Source organism: Lathyrus oleraceus, chromosome 3 (genome assembly GCF_024323335.1).
Source record: "Lathyrus oleraceus cultivar Zhongwan6 chromosome 3, CAAS_Psat_ZW6_1.0, whole genome shotgun sequence".
Taxonomy (NCBI): domain Eukaryota; kingdom Viridiplantae; phylum Streptophyta; class Magnoliopsida; order Fabales; family Fabaceae; genus Lathyrus; species Lathyrus oleraceus.
The window spans coordinates 53352154-53373533 of NC_066581.1; the positions used below are offsets into that span (position 1 = coordinate 53352154).

Below are 21380 nucleotides of genomic sequence, written 5' to 3' on the forward strand. Positions count from 1 at the left end.
TCATAAACAATATCAAGGTTTTATGGTGATTTACAAAAGTTCCTAGTCCTAGATGATGCAATTATAAACCCAATTGTGTGAAAACCCTAACAATCACAATCCTGTTATTGATAGTCATAGATCTAATTGTATTTGTCCGATACAAAAGCATAAGCACATCACACAATTAAATTGAAATTCATAACATAGTAATAAGGAAATCCATAGTTAGAATTCATAATATCAGATCAAATCAGAACCACCCCCTAGCATTGGGGGTTTAGCCTCTCATAATATTCAAAGAAATCATAATATGGAAATTAAACATTACAAAGAATTAGGAGATTTTGATCTTCAATGGTTGATGCCCTTGAATCTCGCCGTCTTCAAATCCTCCGTAGTAGCTATCTTCTCCAGTGAAATGTTTTCTTTCATACGTCAAAAAGTGTCTTTCTCTTTCTCTCCCAAGTATTTTAATAGCTTCAGATGGATTTTCTCCTAGCAAAAAGTCCAAAATACCCTTCATGAGCAGAATAGACCCACACGACAAAAAGTAAAGTTTCTCAGCCGCGCCCATCAACACGAGTCGTGTGGATTCACACGGGTGCCCGTGTGTGCTCTTCAACATTTGTATTTTCAGAGCAAGCTACAGAGGCATCAACACGGGCCGTGTGGATTCACACGGATGCCCGTGTAAATGCTTTGTTTTAACTCTCTGAGCTCTCTTTTCCTAACAAACAACACGGGTCGTGTTGATGCACACGGGGGCTCGTGTTGACCTGCTTTATCTTCATATTTTTGCCTTTTTGAGCCTCCAACAGTCAGCTATTAGTCCCTTTGAACCTGTGCAACAACCTGTAACAATAGCACTACCAAATCGAAGCATAAAAGAGATTTTTTGACAAAAACATGTAACAATATGCAATGCGATAGTAAACTAACAAAACATGTTAAATGATTATAAAACAACTAAAAACAACCACAAATCTTACCAAAGTGATGAAAATATGTCGGATCAAAGGTGGGAATTCAATGGAAATGGTGACCGATCAATGATCATGATTGGCAGCGTGATGCAGAGGAACATGAAGACCCACAAGGGTGGGGTCAGTGGCAATAGAACTCGTGGGCCCAACATGGCACGACTTATGGTCACTACTCTAGTGTTTGCTCAAGTGGTGACGAATCATCTATTCTCACCTTGCTGGAAAACATGCGTGTTGAGTAACGAGAGCGCCACGAAGATGTGTCTCGAAGATGTGGTGCTTTTGAAGCTGCTCAAGAGGAGCGCTTCAAAGTGGTTTGTGAACATCTGACTTTCCAAGACAATAATTTTTCCATGTATGTTATGGAGAAATTTAATGAAATTCGTCAAAATATGGTTTTCAACCATGGTTCCAGTCAAACCGGCATAAATGACATGATGTTGTCAAAGAGGGGAGAGATACAAGGTTTTATGATACACATGTTCAGAGGGAGCTATGATCAAAACATCAAATGCTTCGTAAGTTTTGTCATCATAAAAAAGGGGGAGTATGTGAGTGCATTATCATCTTAGATATGTTTTGAATGATGTCAAAACTAGGACACGTAGTATTTTGTGTATATTGGATCTTATTGTCTATCTCTAGATGTGCATTATCATAATTAGGGGTGTGCATGGATATCATTTAATATGAACCAATCCATTTTTATGGTTATGGTTTATAAACCAAACCACTTCTCACAAAAACCAATTTAAAATTCTGAACCGGTTTAAAACCGATTTTAAATGGATTTTGATTTTAATCAAAATTATTTAATTTAATTTAAATTTTATTTTCTTTAAATTAATATTAATTTTTAAATTTAAAAACGTAAACAAAATTTATGAGGTTTTAAAATATTTTTTCTTTTAAAATTTAAAAAACATACAAAAAAACATTTAAAAAAAAAACAAATATTCAGAAAAAAGAAAAAAAAATATATCAAAAAAAAGTTGAAAATAATAAATTATATTCTGAAAATGAAAAAAATTGAAAATAAAAAAAATCTAAAAAAATAAATTATTCCAAAAATTAAAAATAATTGAAAAAAAATTATTTAAAAAAAACTGGAAATCGAAAATAAAAAAAATCTGAAAATAAAAGTTTTTTTATTCTGGAAATTTGAAAAAATAACCTTTTTGAAAAATAAAAAAATTATCAAAAAAGAAAATTTTTAAAAAAATCTAAATTCTTTTACTGAAAAAAATACAAAATATTTTTGATAAAAAATATTTTTTTTATTTAGAAGAAAATAATAATTTTATTTGAAAAAATATATCAAATATAATTTTTTTGAAATTTTTTTTTTGAATATAATATTTTTCGTGAAAAAAAAATTGAATTTTATTTTTAAACTATTTTTTTTATAAAATTTAAAATATAAAATTAATTTATAATGTGATAAAACATGAAAACAGACAAATATAAAAATTTAAGGCATGGTAAATTTTGGATACCGAATAACAAAACCAAATTTTTATAATGGGTAACCGTTTATATTTGAATAACAAAATAGATATCCAAATTTTTATTTTAGCATTTGGTTTGGTATTTTAAAAGTGAAAAAATTTGAATATCAGTTTGGTTATGAATAACCGATTTTTTTGCACATCCCTAATCATAATAGGATACTTAAAATTAGATTAGATAGGCTATTACAAGTCAAAATTATGATTTTTCATGAAAAATAAGTGAATGAGTCAATACATCTCAACTATAAGTCGATACATACTAAAGGATTCTTAAAACAAAAATTCGATCTTTTATATAGCCCTACATATGACCTTTGAATCGATACATACTGCGTATGTAGCACTCCATTCGTGCTTTGTATAGCCTCTTGCTAAAGTTTTTTAAAAAAAAAATCACAGGATAAATTAAAGATATCACCAAAAAAAAATATTTCACAAAAATAATATACACAAATTTGAATTTAAGAATGTTGTGAATTTATTTTTAAAAAAACAGTTGAAAAAATTGTGTCCATAAACTATTTACAAAAAGAAATTAAAAATTAAAAAAATTAAATTAAATTTTAAAAGTTAGAGATGAAGTTGGCATCCTTTTGCTATAAAAAGAATCTTTTGTGTGTTGTTTTGGGCATTCAAGTTTTAAGTCTTAGAATTTGAAATATTTGAATTCCTAATTTTAGTTTCATAAACAATACTTCTGCTCTTTATTATTATTATTATTATTATTATTATTATTATTATTATTATTATTATTATTATTATTATAATATTATTATTATTATTATTTTATTATTATTATTATTATTATTATTATTATTATTATTATTATTATTATTATTATTATTATTATTATATATAAACTCTATTCTTAAAATATTATGGGTGAGAAACACTCCAACACAACATGTTATATGTCCCTGTATTGCTCTCGTATACACGTTGAATTGAATGAAGTTGTTTCCCTAATATAAAAGTGAAAAAAATTTAAACTTGTAACAATCCCTTAAAAATATGCAAATATATGTTGCACATAAAACCTCCCAAGTATGTATGCCAACGAAAACGAAGTCAGGTAAAGATTCTTTTAATTTTAAAGAGAGGAAGTTAGAATAATTTAAAAAGAAATTGGATTTAAAAAATTGGTACTAATATTTATTTTGAAGGAAAATAAAAGTGTGAGAACGTGAATTATGAGAAAAGCGGTGTTATTTGAAGACAGAGAGAAAATAATAAAAAAAGAATAACACAGTATACAAAAGCGTAGAAGTAGCAAGTGTGAACCGACAGTAGATTACAGTATGAGTTGGGTTTTGCCATTCTCAATCTCAGTGCTATTATGGATATGTATCTTCTCTTCTTCTTCTTCTTCATCTTCAGTAGCTGCTGTTACAGTGAGTGGTGGATGCAATAAACCTGCGATTCTATTCGTGTTCGGCGATTCCAACTCGGACACGGGTGGACTCGTTTCTGGACTCGGTTTCCCTGTCAATCTTCCCAATGGTCGCACTTTCTTTCACAGATCCACCGGTCGTTTGGCCGATGGACGATTAGTCATCGATTTTCTCTGTAAGTTATTTCTTCTTTCAATTATTAGCATTTCAATTTCAATCTTATTATTCACTTTTTTCACATCAGAAATCGGAGCATTGTCGTTTGGATCTTCACATTTGGATTTCAAACGACATCGTATTAGCCTTTTCTAGAATATATATATATATATATTTTTTTTTTGTTTTTACTTGTAACCTCGAGTAGGTGGGCCCCGTGTTTTTGAACTCATTATTATACGCCCATATCCCGCGGGTTCAGCTTTTTTTTGAAGTGTATTTTATTTTCTCAATTATTTTAATTTCTCACAGAGGTCTTTTTATATAATTTATTGATTTCTAATTGCCACATCAGCTCTCTTATATCCAAATTACAGTGTCCAAATAAAAATTACCTTCTTTTTTTTCTCCAAATTATAATGCTAATTTGATTACAGAATAAGAGCCCATTACAGTTACAACTAGTTTGAATAGGTTAGAATACTAAAAAAAAAAAAGTGATGTTATACATAGATGATTATTACTTACAGCTAGTAAATAAATTTAACAAATTTCAGACACATTTTTTCAAAGGTTTAATTAAAAGTTACTGCTAGTAGAACATTTGTGATGGGGAATTAGAGTGCAAGTTTCATACTTTATATCTAGGATTATATTACTACTAACCTTAAATAATTTTCTTCCAACCTTTGGCAGGCCAGAGTTTGAATACAAATTTTTTGACCCCATACTTGGACTCCTTGTCCGGATCAACATTCACAAATGGAGCAAACTTTGCCGTGGTGGGATCCTCTACCCTCCCAAAATATGTTCCTTTCGCTTTAAATATACAGGTCATGCAGTTCCAGCATTTCAAAGCTCGTAGCCTTCAACTTGCTACCTCAGGTAGATAGATTTTCTTATTGTCCTAATTTGAAATATCCGATTGCTACATTCCTTTTCCTCTTAATGGTAGGTAGTGATGTGACTTATAAATTGTTGGAATTAGACTAAAAATTTTGAGTAGTTCCGAGTCAATTTTGATGAACAAGATTCAATTCCACCGATGGAATTCTCTCTTATTCTTCATTTTTTACTTGAGTGAATCAACCAAACTTAATTGCAAGTATCGTTGCACAAAAGGAAATTAAATTGGGGAAAGAAAAAGGTTAGGGTTTATCGAGAGAGGGAAGAAGATGAATTGATTCTGCAGAGTTTCTCTCTATTCACACACTGTAATTCTTTATTCCTTTTACAACTGCAAAATTCAAGTGTATACAATAATAAGGGTTATTCTTTATTTATAGATTTTGGGTTTGCTTGCTTCTCAAGCAAGACTCAAAACTAACTTAACTAACTCAGCTAAACAAACAAATAAAGTTAAGTCTAACATTAGTGTCGAGATACTCTTCGACATTTTGACACCTAGGTGATTCGACACTTCCTTCCTTCTGTCGAACAATTTGCTTCAACACAAGAAATTACAATTCAACACACCACCTAATTCAGTGTGTCTAAGCTATCTACATTCATCATAGAATTTAACTTCTTAAACACTTCGACATGCACTCCCTTCGTCATGATGTCTGCAATTTGATTCTTAATTTTGCAGTGTTTCAAGTTCAATTTCGCTTTTGCTACCTGTTCTCGAAGATAATTGAACCTCATTTCGATGTGCTTGCTTTGTCCATGCGCTATCAGATTCTTCGTCAGATTGATAGCAAACATGTTGTCGATCTTCATGGTAATCGCTCCATGATTTTTCCCTGTAATCTCTTCGACCAAATTCACCATCCAAGTTGCTTGACATGCACAAAGAGAAACAATTATATACTCTGCTTCACACGATGACAGTGTCACTACTGGTTCCTTTCTTGAACTCCAAGTAACTGGTGCACCATCTATCATAAACACATATCCAGTTGTGGATTTTCTATCCTCATCACTACACCAACTTGAGTCGGTGTATCCCATTAGTTTGCATTATTTTCCTTCATCAGCTGCAGGAAACAAAATGCCATAGTCAAGAGTTCCTTTGAGATACCTTAATATCCTCTTCGTTGCTGCTAGGTGTGATACCTTTGCCTTCTGCATGAATCTACTCACCATACCTACACCGTATGTTAGATCAGGCCTTGTGTGACAAAGGTATCAAAGTGATCCAATGAGTCTTCTGCACCGCGTTGGATCGACATCATCTTCATCTGTGTCTTTCGACAGTTGCAATCTAGGCTCAGCTGGAGTCGAAGTTGGGTTGCAATCTTGCATCTCAAATCTTTTGAGTATTTCACCTGCATATCTTCTTTGGTGCATCATCAAACCTTTACTACTCTTGTAGAATTCGATGTCAAGGAAATATGAGAGATTTCCCAAGTCTGACATTTCAAACTCCTCACTTAGGTCATGTTTGAAATCTTCGACCTCCTTCTTGCAACTTCCTGTTATTAACAGGTCTTCGACATAGAGACATAGTACAAGCAATTCACTATTGCTTCTTCTTACGTAAACTCCATGCTCAGTTGTGTACTTCACAAATTCCTTTTCCCTTAGAAAACAATCTATCTTCTTATTCCAAACTCTTTGAGCTTGCTTAAGTCCATACAGGGTTTTGCGCAGCCTGTATACCTTTCTTTCTTCCCCTTGTTTCACAAATCCAGTTGGTTGTGCAACATACACTTATTCATCTAAGGGGTCATTCAGGAATGCACATTTCACATCCATCTGACATGTGTGCCAGTTGTTCATGTTTGCTAGACCAACAACATGACCTGATTGTTTCGATCCTAGCAACAGGTGCAAAAACTTCATCGAAGTCGATTCCGTCCTTCTGAAGAAAACCTTTCGCCATAAGTCTTGCCTTGTGTCGAGTTACTTCACCTTTAGGATTCAACTTCATCTTGTATACCCATTTCACATCGATTGCCTTCTTGCCTTGAGGCAATTCGACAAGTGATCAGGCGTCGTTGTCTTAGATGAATTTCAGTTCCTCATTCATTGCTTTTACCCACTTCGAATCCTTCAATGCCTCAGCTGCATTGAGTAGTTTGACATCTGCATAAAAAGCATAGTGTACCAGCTCACCTTCATCATCGACCACATCATCTGATGTAATCACACATTCTTGCAACCTTGCAGGCATGTGTCTTGTTCTTTGAGGTCTGTTTATGATTGCTTGATCTCTGACTTCTTCCCGTCGAACGTCTCTTTCGACTTCACTTGCTGGTTCTTCACATAAGATTCTCACTAAATTCATCTTTACATTTTCAGTCCAATCTCATTCCTTAAGCTCATCTATGACCACGTCCCTGCTGATCACTACTTGCTTGTTCACTAGGTCGACCAACTTGTAACCTCCAGTCGAATGATATCCTATTAGGATCATCTGACTCGATTTGTCATCAAGTTATTTTCTCAACTGATTTGGCACATGCCTATGTGCTATATATCCAAATACTTTCAGATGACTCAAGCTAGGCTTGACGCCAGACCAACATTCTTCTGGCGTAATTCCTTCTAACTTTTTCGTCGGACATCTGTTCAGTAATGTATGTTGCAGTTGACACGGCTTCTCCCCATAATTCTTTGGGTAGGTGCTTGCCTTTCAACATACTTCTCACCATGTTCATGATGGCTTTATTCTTCGCACCATGTTCAAGTTGATTTAGGGATGTTAAGGATAGAAAATCCACAGCTGACTATGTGTTCATGCTAGGTGGTGCACCAGTTGCTTGGAGTTCAAGAAAGGAACAAGTAGTGACACTGTCGTTATGTGAAGCAGAATACATAACTGCTTCTCTCTGTGCATGTCAAGCAACGTGGATGGTGAATTTGGTCGAAGAAATTACAGGGAAGAATCCTAGAGTGATTACCATGAAGATCGACAGCATGTCTGCTATCAATCTTCCGAAAAATTCAATAGCGCATGGACGAAGCAAGCACATCGAAATGAGGTTCGATTATCTTCGAGAGCAAGTGGCAGATGATAAGTTAAACCTGGAACACTGTCGAATTGAGAATTACATTGCAGACATCATGATGAAAGGAGTCATGTCGAAGTATTCAAGAAATTAAGGTTTATGATGAATGTAGATAGCTTAGGCACAATAAATTAGATGGTGGGTTGAATTGTAATTTCTTGTGTCGAAGCAGGTTGCTTGACAAAGACACGAAAATTTCGAAACACTAATGTCGAAACATGTTGCTTGACAAAGATTTTGACTTAGATTTATTTTGTAATTTTAGCTGAATTGGGTTAGTTGGAGTTTTTGCTTAGGGAGCAAGCAAACTCAACCTATAAATAGAGAGTAACTCCTATTATTAATGGTATAATACACAGAAGTGCAGTTGCACGGTTAAATAGAAAATCTCAGTTTGAGAACAAAGAGAAAATCTGCAGAAACAATTTCTTCTTTCTTTCGTTAAAACCCTAATTCTCCTTCTTCTCCAATTTTCATCTTTTCACTTCCGGTTTCAGTTATCAATTATGCACCGAAGTTTTTCATAAATTTTGGTGAATTTCCAACACAGCTAACTATACTAGTAAAAGTGTGAAATTATTTAAATCTAATTTATGAATTTGAATCTAAGAACAAACTGATTGCACTGCAAACTTATAGGTACAAAAAGTATGATCAACGAAGAAGGCTTCCGCAATGCACTTTATTTGATTGATATTGGGCAAAATGACCTTGCTGATTCATTTACCAAAAAAAATCTATCATATGTGCAAGTCATCAAGAAGATCCCAACAGTAATTGCTGAAATTGAGAATGCTGTTAAGGTTGGTCTGGTGTTTTTCATAAACTGTTGACCAAACTTGCTCATCTCCTTTATATGTTCATATCTATTCTCCTACGTTAGTTACTGCTTCACTTAATTCAAATCATCAACATATGCATCTTTGTTCAAAAATATGGATATTGTTTCTTCATGGTTTAATTGTTCTTTATGGAATTTGATGTTTGGTTCATCAATCTGTATGCAGAGTTTGTATAATGAAGGTGGCAGGAAATTTTGGCTTCACAATACCGGACCCTTTGGCTGTCTTCCTAAATTTATCGCACTGTCTGACAAGAAAGACCTCGATTCATTTGGATGTATTTCTAATTTCAATTCTGCTGCAAGATTGTTCAACGAAGCGCTGTATCATTCGAGTCAAAAACTAAGAACTGAGTTGAAGGATGCTGCCATAGTCTATGTTGATATTTATGCCATTAAGAATGATCTCATTGCAAATGGCACCAAATATGGTAATTCAAACAAACACTTTCTTCTCATTAAGTTTCGACTCATGGAAAATAGTATATCATGTTTGTTTTAGTTCATGTTTCCGCTTGATGCAGACATGTATAAATACTTTTCAATATTGTCGAATGTTATTATTATCATGACTGATGCAGTTTGTTGATACATTATCAAATAGGTTTCTTGAATCCATTGATGGTATGCTGCGGCTATGGAGGACCACCTTATAATTTCGACGTAAGAGTGACATGTGGTCAACCTGGTTATCAGGTTTGCGATGAAGGATCTCGGCATGTGAGTTGGGATGGAATCCATTACACCGAGGCTGCGAATTCATGGATAGCTTCGAAAATACTGTCGGCGGCGTATTCCACGCCACGGTTACCTTTTGGTTTCTTCTGCAGCCACTGAAATCTGATGGTTGATTATAGTATGCACATTACAAGGGTGCAAAACAGTGAACATACGTTTAGTTCATTTGCTGCTGTAGTACTACTATATGTGTAGTTCTCCAAGAACATTGTTTTGTCATGCATCCCATGTCTCCTTTCACTTTTAGCCATGAACAAATAATAGTATAATTATATATCGTTAAATCAATTCAATTGATAATTATTGGTTGCAATGTTTCGAAAAGGGGCATTTCACTTGTTCCCTTCCGAATATTAGACTATAACATAGGTTACATTGTTTACACGATCATAAAAAATGTAGAAATGATGTAAAAAATGTAGAAATGATGAATAAGTGGAGGATTAATCTATAATTATATATAAAGATATATAATCCGAATATTAGACTATAACATAGGTTACATTGTTTACGCGTTCATAAAAATGTAAAAATGATGAATAAGTGGAGGATTAATATATATATATATATATATATATATATATATATATATATATTATATATATATATAGATATATATATATATATATATATCTATATATATATATATATATATATATATATAAAAGGGGCAGGGGATTTTGAGTTGATCTTAATTTCTTCCTCAAATACCCTCGGATAACTTCTTTTTTATTTATTTATTTAAAAAACTAATAAAATAAAAAGATAATAATTGTGCAACATTTTCCATCCTAAATTTGATGTGGTTATCAAATAGATAAAAATCTGCTCTTATTTACTTACTCTAATTAAATTAATTATTATATTTTATAATTATTAATAACATTTCATTTGACTCGTATAAATTTAATAAAAAGTTTAATACTAAATTATTATTAAATTTATAATTTAAACTAAAATCAAAATTAAGTAAGAATTACGCATAGAGTTTATTGCATGTGCTCTTTAGGAAAAACGGATAAACGAGTAGTAGAGTGTCCGTTTGAACGTTAATGTTAGTTTAGACGCTATTATAAAATCAATAGTAGATCGATGAAAATGTTTTATAAGGATTAAAATAGGTGTTTAATTTTATACTAATATTTCTCTTACGTTTTCAACATTTCATTAAAATAATGCAAATCTATGCTGTCAACATCAGAAATGACTAATTAATAGGATTTGAATCTTCTCAACTAACAAGACAATGTCACAATAAGAAAGAAAAAGAATTGAAAATGAACTTCCTACCAACATAAAAGTTACCATAAGGTATCTAAGGCTTCAACTTGATTTTTGAAATGTGATAATTTTTTAACTTATTTAATTTTAAGTGATTTCACTCTTCTTTTAGAGAATGATAGTTTTGAATCGACTATACTTTTTATGGTTGATGTGAAAGTTATTTTGAATTACTATAATTATCCATGAAAATAATATAAAAATACCTAAAATAGTTTTATAAAAAAAGAAGTCTAAAAGTATATAAAGTAGTTGAGTTTTCTATTATTAAATCAATCAAAAAAACACTTTAAATTTGTATTTGATTTTTTATATTTTCTCTTATCTTTTAAATTTTATTTAACAACCATCCAAGTTTTTTCTTCAATTTTAGAGTTTAAGGTAATTCAAGTAACTAACACCTATTATAATTTGAAATTTTAAGGTAATTGAATATAAGGTAATTCAAGTAATAATTTTCACACATACATTGGATCTAAAATGGTGATGTTAAATACAAATGAATCCATGATATAGTATGGTGCTATTACAAAGAAAGATTCAAGTCTAAACCATTATCACTTGTTTTCTCTTTCTCTTCATTTTGGTCTTCTGATGCATCTGCTGCAAAAGTTGTTGCAGCTGCTTCTTCTACGCATTCTTTCTCTACTATCATCAAAACCTCTTTTTCTTTCTCCCATGAAGAACCAGCTTTAGCATCAACAGAAACATTACTACTCTTTCTTAACTCTTCACAACCAATGAAATCTTCTATTTGAAACGTTGGATTCCAAATACCCTTTTCCTTTTTTTCTTCATCAACTTTTTTATTTGGTTTAGATAGTAGATCTCTTGTGCTCTTTATCAAAGCAAAGAACTTCTCCATTTTTTCATCTTCATTTTCTTCTTCTTCCTCTTCCAATATTTTTCTCTTCCTTCTTTCTCCTTCCATGCTCTTCAATTAATGCATTAACACACTATGACTATATGTTTGATTTATTTATATTTGCCGTGTTGGAAAAAAAATAGAATAAATGACCCTCTTTGTTTATATTTAATATTATTTTTACTACTAACACACTATGACTACATTTTTGATTTATTTATATTTATATTAACAATTAAAAAGAAAATTGCATATGACAAAAAAAAATGTAAATATATTTCCATTATTGACTAGCAACAACATAGGTCAACACCGCGTTTGATCAGAAGTTATTGGATTGACAAATAAATAAGTCTCGGTGAGGATGAAAAATAGTAATGAAAAAAAGGGTAGAACGGTAAATTCGGAAGATTAATTAAGCATCTTTCGTCATACCCATTACGCAATATTTTCTTCCACTTTAATAAGATTGCCTAATATATGCAGCATCTTGCAGGTAGATAGTTCCACTCAAGAGGATACATTAGGTATAGGTGTAGGTCACCATACCTTATATGGACCCCACAAAAACTAATTACTACTTCCTTTGTTTTATAATGCACTTAATTACTACTGTATTTCACATATATATTAAAAAAAATGATATTTTTATTAATAAAAATAATATTAATTAGAAGATAAAATTAAAAAAAATATATTGAAAGTTAAAATAAATTATTAATTTAAGATATTTTTTTATTTTAAATTAGTAGACAGTATTAAATATAAGTCTATGAGTCACTCATCGTGAGACAGTATCAATTAAATTTAAGCGCTAATCAATCATTAGTGTGCAAGACAATATCATTATTAGTTGAAATCGGTATAGTTTTTCATCCATTATAGCGTTAGTAGACACCAACTTCAACTTCAAGTGTGTGCGACAAAACAAAACCAATGACTGGTCGGTTTGTCGGTTTGTCGGTTTTAGATGACTTGACTAACTAGTTAATTTAAGGTGGCTTTGAATGATACTAATAATTACAGTTATTAAGGTAATCATGGTGAGGAAGAATGGACACAATATATTCTTCATAGAATTGTCAGATTCATGGTAGCACGTGATATAGGTACGGACAGAAGCAACGACAACTCATGACTGTGATGATGCTGATAGCTGTGGCCCCTTATATCATACAATTGAATGGAACCAGTGATGATGATATTTTCCACAAAATTGTAGAATAAGAGATAGAACTACATCTACTGCATTGAGTTACAACTAAGCCACTTACAATCAGATATTTTTGTAAATAATGTCACGAGTGTTCTTGCAATCACACATCTCTAGAAAGACAACGTTGTATGATTTTTAGCAACGAGTATGATTTTTAGCAAAACGTTTGAAAAGATGATCCTCTAACATCCCATATTTTGAAACTCCTCAAAATCTAAATCCGCTTCAATTGCAGTCCATCCCTAGTTGCCTTAATGGCGACAGTTTGATTTACCTCATTGCAGCCCCTAATACTTTCATTGTGTTAGTTTTAAAGGGGTGACTTCCCACATTATTTAGAGATGTGATCGGTATTATTTAGGGATATGGTCGGTGTTGTGTTTATAAATTGGATCAATCTTCATCTTATAAAATAGTTTTGTAAGGATTAGTTAGGCTCAACCCAAATTCAGAAAATTTGTTTAGACTTCATTTCTTTGTTTAGACTTCATTTCTTTGCTTCTGATCGTCAATTTTCTTCATATATCCTCCCATAAGTCAAAAACTTTAGTTTTCAAGATCAAATGGTTGCTGAATGTATATGAGGCCAGTTATATGTTACAAGTGCATTAAAAAATACTTGCAGCCTTGGTGGTATAGTCCTTATTGGGACAGGTAAAATAAATAAAAGACAGTAACAAGTTTAAGGAAGAAATAGAGAGAAATGCTAGTCTTCTACCCAACGGACTCCTTGTTTTGCCCAGAGGTAGTATGCCCCGACTGGACCGCGGCCGCCCAACTCATAAAGCTCCACTGATATATTATTCTTGTCGATCTCATTCATAATTGGAGTTAAAATGTTCCACGCAGCTGCCAGTTCATCGCTTCTCATAAACAGATGGTTATCCCCATCAATGACATCAAGCAGAAGATGCTCATATGAATCCGGCACCTCGACGTTGTACCTTAGTACATTAATAAACAAGCAGCACGTAAATAAATGATACTCTTAGACAAATCCAAATATGCCGGCTAGAAGCATTTGGTCGAACTACGATAGAAAGAAATATAATTCAATTTATGGTAGTGCTTACTTGTCCTTGTAAAGCAAATTCAATTCTGAAGAGTCCAGTTGTAAGCCTAACCCGGGAACCTTGTTGTTAACTCTCACCAGAATAGCTTCATCAGGAACATCACGAAGAATGAGTTCATTTGTGGCACGGTCAGTATTGTGCCCGATGCAGTCATGGTAAACATTTCCTGGAACAGGTCGAAACTGAATTCGTATCTCCATTCTGCATTAATACAAATTTGTATCAATTACACTCTTGGTACACTCCCTGACTAGAAGACCTAAACTCACAGAAGTAAGAAGAAATTACCGGAACAGGGATAGTCGTACCATGAAATCTAAATATTTTATCTAGAACATAAATATTATATAAATAAAATTGACAACAAACAATAATGTTTTTTTACTGGTGTTTGATGAGTCCCAGGCCTGTTTTAACCAAAAATGGTACACCATCCCATCGTGCATTGTCAATGTATAATGCAGCAGCGAAATAAGTAGGTGTAGGACCATCTAAGCACTTATCAACTTTGTCTTTGCTACTTGCTTTATATTGGCCAAGAATGACATCCTTAGGCTCCAATTTGCGAATTGATCTTAAAACCTTGACCTGGAAAGAAGCTAATTAATAATTATAAGCCCTACTTGGTGATATAAAATGGAAATCATGCATCTTTAAGCCGTCATTTTTAACAAACCACCCTAATATCATAAGAAGTTGTCCTTAACAACAATTATATATAGTATTTATTTATGCATTTGTTGTTCTTACCTTAATGTAGTAGTTAATACATGAAGGAGATGAATTACTAGAACTCATAATTCACTAAAAATTTCACTATGGTTTTAGCACTTGAGTGCCAGCACCTATTGCACACTGGAAAAAAGGAAAATAACTCAGGGGATAACCAGCCCCTAGATGCGAAGTTGGTTGGTTAGTCAGCACCTGAGTACTGACACATGCGTGCAATGCCTGCATGCTTCAACGTCCACCACAGGGCCATCAACACTTGAGTGCTGGAATTTCACAACCTAAACTGTGACAGTTATTTTTGTCTGACAGTTAAAAGGACGGAAGGATGAAGAGAAAGATTAAAAAGACAGTATGGATCAGAACATGAGCAGACTACAAAGGAAGTACTATGTAGTTTAATTGGAAAGGAGGAATCCTAACTACATTTTCTATACAATCTAATCATGGAATTAGCTTATTTTCCTTCTTTTTTCTTTAATCATGTTTTAGCTAAAATTATCTAGCTAGAGTCAAGATGGATCTAAGTTCTGAATAAACACAACTCATATTTGAAGTAAATTCAAGCTTCTTCGCTAATCAAATGATCACTGCTAAATGTTTTTTTGTGAAGCCATTATTCATGAAATAATTGGTTGATATATTTACAATTGGTAAATTATATGATAATGCATGGCATGATGGCATAATTACCATGACTAGCATAGATCCAGGAATACATGATTGCTATGCCTGGTCTTTCCTAAATCCAATCTTACTCGTTCAAGCCTTTGTCAATTAAGATTAATCAAAGGAATTAGATCATCCTAACTTAATAAAAAAAAGATTAATATACTAGTGAAATCTGTTATTGACTTAAAACTAGAAATTCAACTACCCTTTAAAAGTTAAGAGCTTGAAGGATTAAATTTGACTTTTCAAAGGATAAATAAACGAAACCAAACCTATCTCGTTGTTTAGTATTTTGTCTACTGTTTTTTTGTTTTGTCGTTGATTTTACTTTATACAAAAAAACAAGTATTACTTCCAATTGTTTACTTTCATTCCAATAGAACCCCGTTAATCCATTCCCATTTATCCAAACGGCTTCGATACATAAAATCAATTTTCATGGCAATGATGCTTTGTATAAACGTTATTACTTATTAAACTCGGTATGCTGTTTAAGCCATATCATCACTATGTATGTTATAGAGTTTAAAATCTGTATGTGTACCTTTTCATTTCGAATATCTTCTCCATCAAGGCTAACTGGTGGTTCCATAGCAAGCAATGCAATTGTTTGGAGGATATGGCTGTGAACAATATCACGGATAATCCCATAGCCACCGAAATACCTGCATGAGTAACAAAGAACCAAGCTGAAATCATATTACAAGCAAATACATAATGACACATTGCATTATATTTACTCAAATGACAATCCAACCACTATGATCACCTTCCTGGATGCACAGACAAGTCCTCTGATAAAATGACCTACAAACATTAAATTTCAGAGTAGACATTTGGATTTTCATTGAAGTTTAAAAATTAAGGGGTGCCAATCAGATTAAACTAGGGAGGCTAACCTGCACATTGTCTATGTAAGTTCGACTCCATAGAGGCTCAAAAACTAAATTGGCAAACCTTAGAACTGTGAGATTTTCAATAAGATTCCTTCCTAGAAGATGATCAATCCTGACAACAGATTGATAAGAACCATCAGTTTATGAACAATATTTCTGTGTGCCCAAATGATTCATCCAAACAGAATATTTTTCTCCTAAATACCGAACCAAATCGACCAGGTACGTGCCAATTTGTGTCTTCGTGCATGAGCATAAGGTTGAATATGGGAGAGTAAGGTATAAATACCTATATAGTTGCTTTTCCTCAAACTTTGAGAGAAGATATTGTGTCAGCCTTTGTGAAGAGAGGGCATCAAACCCAAATGGCTTCTCAATAATTATGCGATTCCATCCCTTTTGGGTCTGAGCATTGCTTGCAAGACATGAAGAAACATCCAAAAGTGCTTCTTGTGGCACAGAAAGGTAGAAAATCCTGTTGGCTTTGGATCTTCCCTGAGGTAGATAATAAGCTGTAGTAGAATCAAATATCAAAGGGCCCGCAGCTTATAAAGAGTTTACACTACAGGAACTCATTTGAGAAGAAAAGCACTACTTTTATGCATACTAGTGAATTAGTGATATTTGTTCAAAGTTACCTCAATCTGCTCCATCCTGGCTTTTAGTAAGGACATCCCATGTTTGTTGTCATAACCTCCATTGATGTAGTGTGTTCTGTCAAGGAAAGCTTCTAATTTGTCCCCACAATCCTGTCTGAAATTGGAAGGTTTTATATTTTCAGATTAATGTAAAAGCCAGAAATATCCTACAATATTGTCCGAGTACAAGGGGGAAAATGATGAAGATGGATTTCATTAATTCTTTCTCAAGCAAGAATGCTGTATAACTTTTTGTTTCAAATGAAATGAAACAAACTAATTACAAATTTGGAATTGGGTATTTAGACACTTAAAAATGTATAAGTGTTATAAATGTGTAAATGTAAGAGTAAATTTGGTTTAGATTTTACCAGCAGTAAGATTCAGTGCAGAGTACTACAAATTTTTTCTATGAATGAAAACAGTATAAGGTAGCAATTTGGGAACTGAAAAGAAAATCGTACTGATGATCAACTCTGCATGTTAATGTTGAAGCTATAATGGATCGTAGGTCTTCGTCAGTTATATTCTTCCTTGAATACCCAAAAATGGCTACATTCTGCAGATATGCAATGCAAAGTCAATATATTAAAATCAAACAGGGTAAACATTCACTAGGAACATCATTATGTATTACTATTATGTTCCAATAACGAAACAAAAAAAAATGGAATAACATACGCCAGAACCTAATGTGACTCACTTCAGTCTAAAGTGAATTTTGAATATGCGTATTAAGTCTCAACAAATGAAGTGAGTTTTTGATATGCATGCATGCACGCAAGAGAACTCTTAAGTGGAGGAAGCGAGTGTAGTTTTCACGTTGGATTTGTAATATTAACATATGTGCGTCTGGCCAAAAGCTACAATTAATAGCTTCTTCATTTCCATGTTAAAATTGCTTTGAAACACGATTAAGTTGACATCAACGCCAAACCAAACATACAAGAAATAAAAATAAAGAAAATCTGGTGTATTGTACCTCAGGAAGAAAGCCACTATAGTAGAGGGCAAATAAAGCTGGAAAAATCTTCCCCCTTGCAAGCTCACCAGTGGCTCCTATGACAGCAATACAAAGTGAAGGTTCTTTACCGACATCCATGGGAGCGGTTAAGGGAATTGTTTGCAGCAAAGATGGAGACTCCGTGGAAGAAGCGACCTTACTATCTGTGAAAAATTAGGATCAAAAGTGAGCTAAGTTAAATTTTAACAAGAGAACAAGACAACTCGTTTTCTCCCATCTAATAGCATTTTCTTTAGACATGCATATCTCACCCGTATAGATTTCATGAAGAATTTTAAGAACAAAAACAAATATAACAAAGTGCCAGCAGTTATATTTGATTGTATGCATGTGTAAAAAAATTGTGCATCCCGTCCATAGAAACTACGGTCCGTTTGGATTGCCTTTCTCGAGCTTATCTCCTAATACAAGTAGTTGAGAGTGGAAACAAACATATTCATGAGTTGTTTTAAGCTTATGGATCTGTTTGGATTGACTTATTTAAGTTTATCTACTGTCATAAGTTTTGTGACACTATTTGGAAGACTTTACTAAAACAGCTTACGACATTTTTCATCAACTTTTTTTAGCTTATTTCTATAAGTTCTCTAATATAGCTTATAAAAACAGCTTATAAGCTATATAAAAATAATTTAAATTATTTTAGTTTTTGTTATAAAATTAACTTATACAAACTTATTCATAAGCGCTTCTTTTGATAAGCACTTGTGTTATAAGCTGCAAATAAGTTGTTTATCCAAACAGGCCCTATGTCCATAAGCTCTCCAAAATAGTTGTTGAAAACAACTTACATGTTATATGAAAGCAATCCAAGTTACTAGCAAGAAAATGCTTATGCTAAAGGTGCTTAATTAATCTCTTTATCCACTCATGGACTCAATCTCTTAAACATAAAAACTATAATCAGAACGAAATTTCAAAATAAGAAACACTTTGAAATTTAAAACATTAAGAGAAAAGAAGATTTAAGTAATTAATGAATTAAAAGTGAACACAGCACCATCAGGTAGATGAGACGAATCGGAAACCGATCCTTCAGTTTCCATATCATTATTGAAGTGATTTCTACAGTTAGGTTGCTTCAACGGTTGAAAATTGAGTGTATCAAGTATCCAAAGTTTGAAACCACGAAATCTTCTGCAGAAAGTAGAACCTCCAACGCTTGTTACTGAACGAAAACTGTTTGATGCATACTGTGATAATTAACAAGAGAAATTTCAAGTTCTGATTCATATTTGAGAAAAGGAAAGAAAAAATAGAAATCAATAAATACCGTGATTGTGTGGAAATTTGAGCATTGATGCGTTGGTTTTGGGAGTGAGAATGAAGATTCGGAGAATGATAGGGAGGTTGAAGAGAAAGAGAGTGACATTGATTGGTATGAGTTTGTTGTGATTGCTCTGTGAAGTGAACTGTGATAGTGTAAGATGAGTTTTTGGTTTCAGAGATTGTCAACGTGTCAAGGAAGATGGTTGACGGTTGTAAGTTCGGGTTAGTAGTTCTCGATGCAGTGGAAATAGTCTCTCTTGAAATACAGTAGTTTTTTTTTATGACTTTCAATTTTTGTCATGTGTTTTACTTTTATAAAAAATTGAAAGCTCCGTTAGTCTATTTTACTTTTAAGTGTATGAAAGAGAAATTAATTGAACAATGGTCGAATTTTTATCAAATGGATGTAAAGTGAGAAAAAATGAAGGAATATTTTATATATATATATATATATATATATATATATATAATATATATATATATATATATATATATATATATAATTATATATATATATATATATATATAATATATATATATATATAATATATATATATATATATATATATATATAGAGAGAGAGAGAGAGAGAGAGAGAGAGAGAGAGAGAGAGAGAGAGAGAGAGAGAGAGAGAGAGAGAGAGAGAGAGAGAGAGAGAGAGAGCGAGAGAGAGAGAGCGAGAGAGAGAGAGAGAGAGAGAGAGGAGAGAGAGAGAGAGAGAGAGAGAGAAGAGAGAGAGAGAAGAGAGAGAGAGAGAGAGCGCGAGAGAGAGAGAGCGAGCGAGAGAGAGAGAGCGAGCGAGAGCGAGAGAACGAGAGAGAGAGCGAGCAGCGCGAGAGAGAGTAGATTTGTTTGTTCAAATTATGTGTTGGTCTTTTTGGGATTGGCTGAATAATGTAAAATAACATAGAGTTTGTTCAAGTTGTTTCTGGTGCAGAAAGAACAAATGTGGAAAACAATGTTTCAACATGTGTGTTGCAATATTTGGTCTCTGACAACAAGTAGATGGTATTGCAGTTTTGGTTCAAAATTATTCTATTCAAAATTCATTATACAAAGAAGATCTATAATTCATGGGGAAGAGTTAATTTGGATGTATTGGTGCATCACGTGGAACATGATGTTCGAGCATGTGTGCAGTGCAATATTTTGCCCTGGTAAGCAGGACACGGTGGATGTTTCTTGGTGCAAAATTTATAATTGAGATTCAATTAAATTTATTGCAGATTGTTTGGCAATGTTTTTGTGATTTGTACGACAACCGTTAAATATCAAATCAGATTTAAATGGAGATTTAAATTTGAATTTGAAATATAACAAATCATATCTTTTATTAGAGAGATTATTGAGTATATCAAATTCAACTTATTCAGCTATTATTTTGGACGACTTAAATAAAAACCAATAAGACATTGCTATATAAGAGACTCAATTCTCATGTTTTACTTGAGGGTAAAATATAAGTTTGTAGCGGCTACATATAAGTTAGGTTTATGGTAAAATCTTATTAACGAGTGTTTTTATAGTAAAATTTCATTATCTAATATCTCAGTTATTACAAAAACCGAAGGAATAGATCATTAATTTACAAATTAAAAAAATATTTTTGAAGAAATAAAAACATAAATTGTATTTGATGGGATTCGAAACATGTCCTGGATTATTTTTCTCCTCGGTTATATTCAGAAACCGAGGTAATATGTGATATTTATTTAAAAATAAATAGAAACAGATGCAAGTATAGTAACAAACGCACAATAGATAGGAGATAATTGGTGATAAGACAATTATAAATAGGATTAGGGTTACGGGTTGAACGATTACCTTTACGGATGGCAATGGGAAAGTCGGGAGACAAGGCCGGAGCAGGGGTGAAGGCGCTTGGAATAGGAGTTGAATCATGTGGTCTCAACCTTCTCTTATAGGTAATTTCATATCACTTCAACAAAGGTGGAGACACTTCTATCACAACAAGTGGACTAGACGATAAAGGAGTAGACTCAACCGACTCAAAAAAAGGAATGGGCAAAACTTGATCTAAATTAGTTTCAGGGACACTTAAGTTAGGAAAGTATGGTACATCCTCAAAGAATGTAACATCTACAAACGTGTAAAAACGATTTGTAGAAGGAGAGTAACATCGATATCACTTCAGTTAG

The 21380-nt window shown here is 32.8% G+C and overlaps 3 protein-coding genes across 3 annotated transcripts; 1 reads left to right on the plus strand and 2 right to left on the minus strand.

The window, feature by feature from the left end:
* Positions 1–3480: 3480 nt before the first annotated feature.
* LOC127132478 (GDSL esterase/lipase At1g09390) lies at positions 3481–9858 on the plus strand. Its single transcript, XM_051061426.1, has 5 exons — positions 3481–4042; positions 4720–4908; positions 8619–8782; positions 8987–9251; positions 9425–9858. The coding sequence occupies exons 1-5, from the start codon at positions 3775–3777 to the stop codon at positions 9655–9657; spliced, it is 1119 nt and encodes a 372-aa protein (XP_050917383.1). The 5' UTR covers positions 3481–3774; the 3' UTR covers positions 9658–9858.
* A 1424-nt stretch (positions 9859–11282) lies between these two features.
* LOC127128913 (uncharacterized) lies at positions 11283–11889 on the minus strand. The gene has a single exon (XM_051058271.1). It carries the CDS (start codon positions 11768–11770, stop codon positions 11366–11368), a length of 405 nt encoding a protein of 134 aa, XP_050914228.1. The 5' UTR covers positions 11771–11889; the 3' UTR covers positions 11283–11365.
* Positions 11890–13453: 1564 nt separating this feature from the next.
* LOC127132479 (inactive glucose-6-phosphate 1-dehydrogenase 4, chloroplastic) lies at positions 13454–19481 on the minus strand. Its single transcript, XM_051061427.1, has 12 exons — positions 19226–19481; positions 18953–19145; positions 17911–18095; positions 17393–17487; positions 16929–17043; positions 16580–16785; positions 16294–16402; positions 16164–16201; positions 15939–16059; positions 14379–14581; positions 13994–14194; positions 13454–13864 (listed from the first exon to the last, which is right to left on the minus strand). The coding sequence occupies exons 1-12, from the start codon at positions 19322–19324 to the stop codon at positions 13627–13629; spliced, it is 1803 nt and encodes a 600-aa protein (XP_050917384.1). The 5' UTR covers positions 19325–19481; the 3' UTR covers positions 13454–13626.
* Between the last annotated feature and the right edge of the window lie 1899 nt (positions 19482–21380).

Excerpts from the sequence above, each read along its gene's own strand:
- LOC127132478 (XM_051061426.1), top strand. The coding sequence starts at position 3,775 with ATGAGTTGGGTTTTGCCATTCTCAATCTCAGTGCTATTATGGATATGT. Across the intron at positions 4,043-4,719 it reads ATTAGTCATCGATTTTCTCT|GCCAGAGTTTGAATACAAAT; the intron begins GTAAGTTATTTC and ends AACCTTTGGCAG. Across the intron at positions 9,252-9,424 it reads TGCAAATGGCACCAAATATG|GTTTCTTGAATCCATTGATG; the intron begins GTAATTCAAACA and ends ATTATCAAATAG.
- LOC127128913 (XM_051058271.1), bottom strand. The coding sequence starts at position 11,770 with ATGGAAGGAGAAAGAAGGAAGAGAAAAATATTGGAAGAGGAAGAAGAA.
- LOC127132479 (XM_051061427.1), bottom strand. The coding sequence starts at position 19,324 with ATGTCACTCTCTTTCTCTTCAACCTCCCTATCATTCTCCGAATCTTCA. Across the intron at positions 17,488-17,910 it reads ATAGTGGCTTTCTTCCTGAG|AATGTAGCCATTTTTGGGTA; the intron begins GTACAATACACC and ends GCATATCTGCAG. Across the intron at positions 16,786-16,928 it reads CCAGGATGGAGCAGATTGAG|GGAAGATCCAAAGCCAACAG; the intron begins GTAACTTTGAAC and ends TATCTACCTCAG.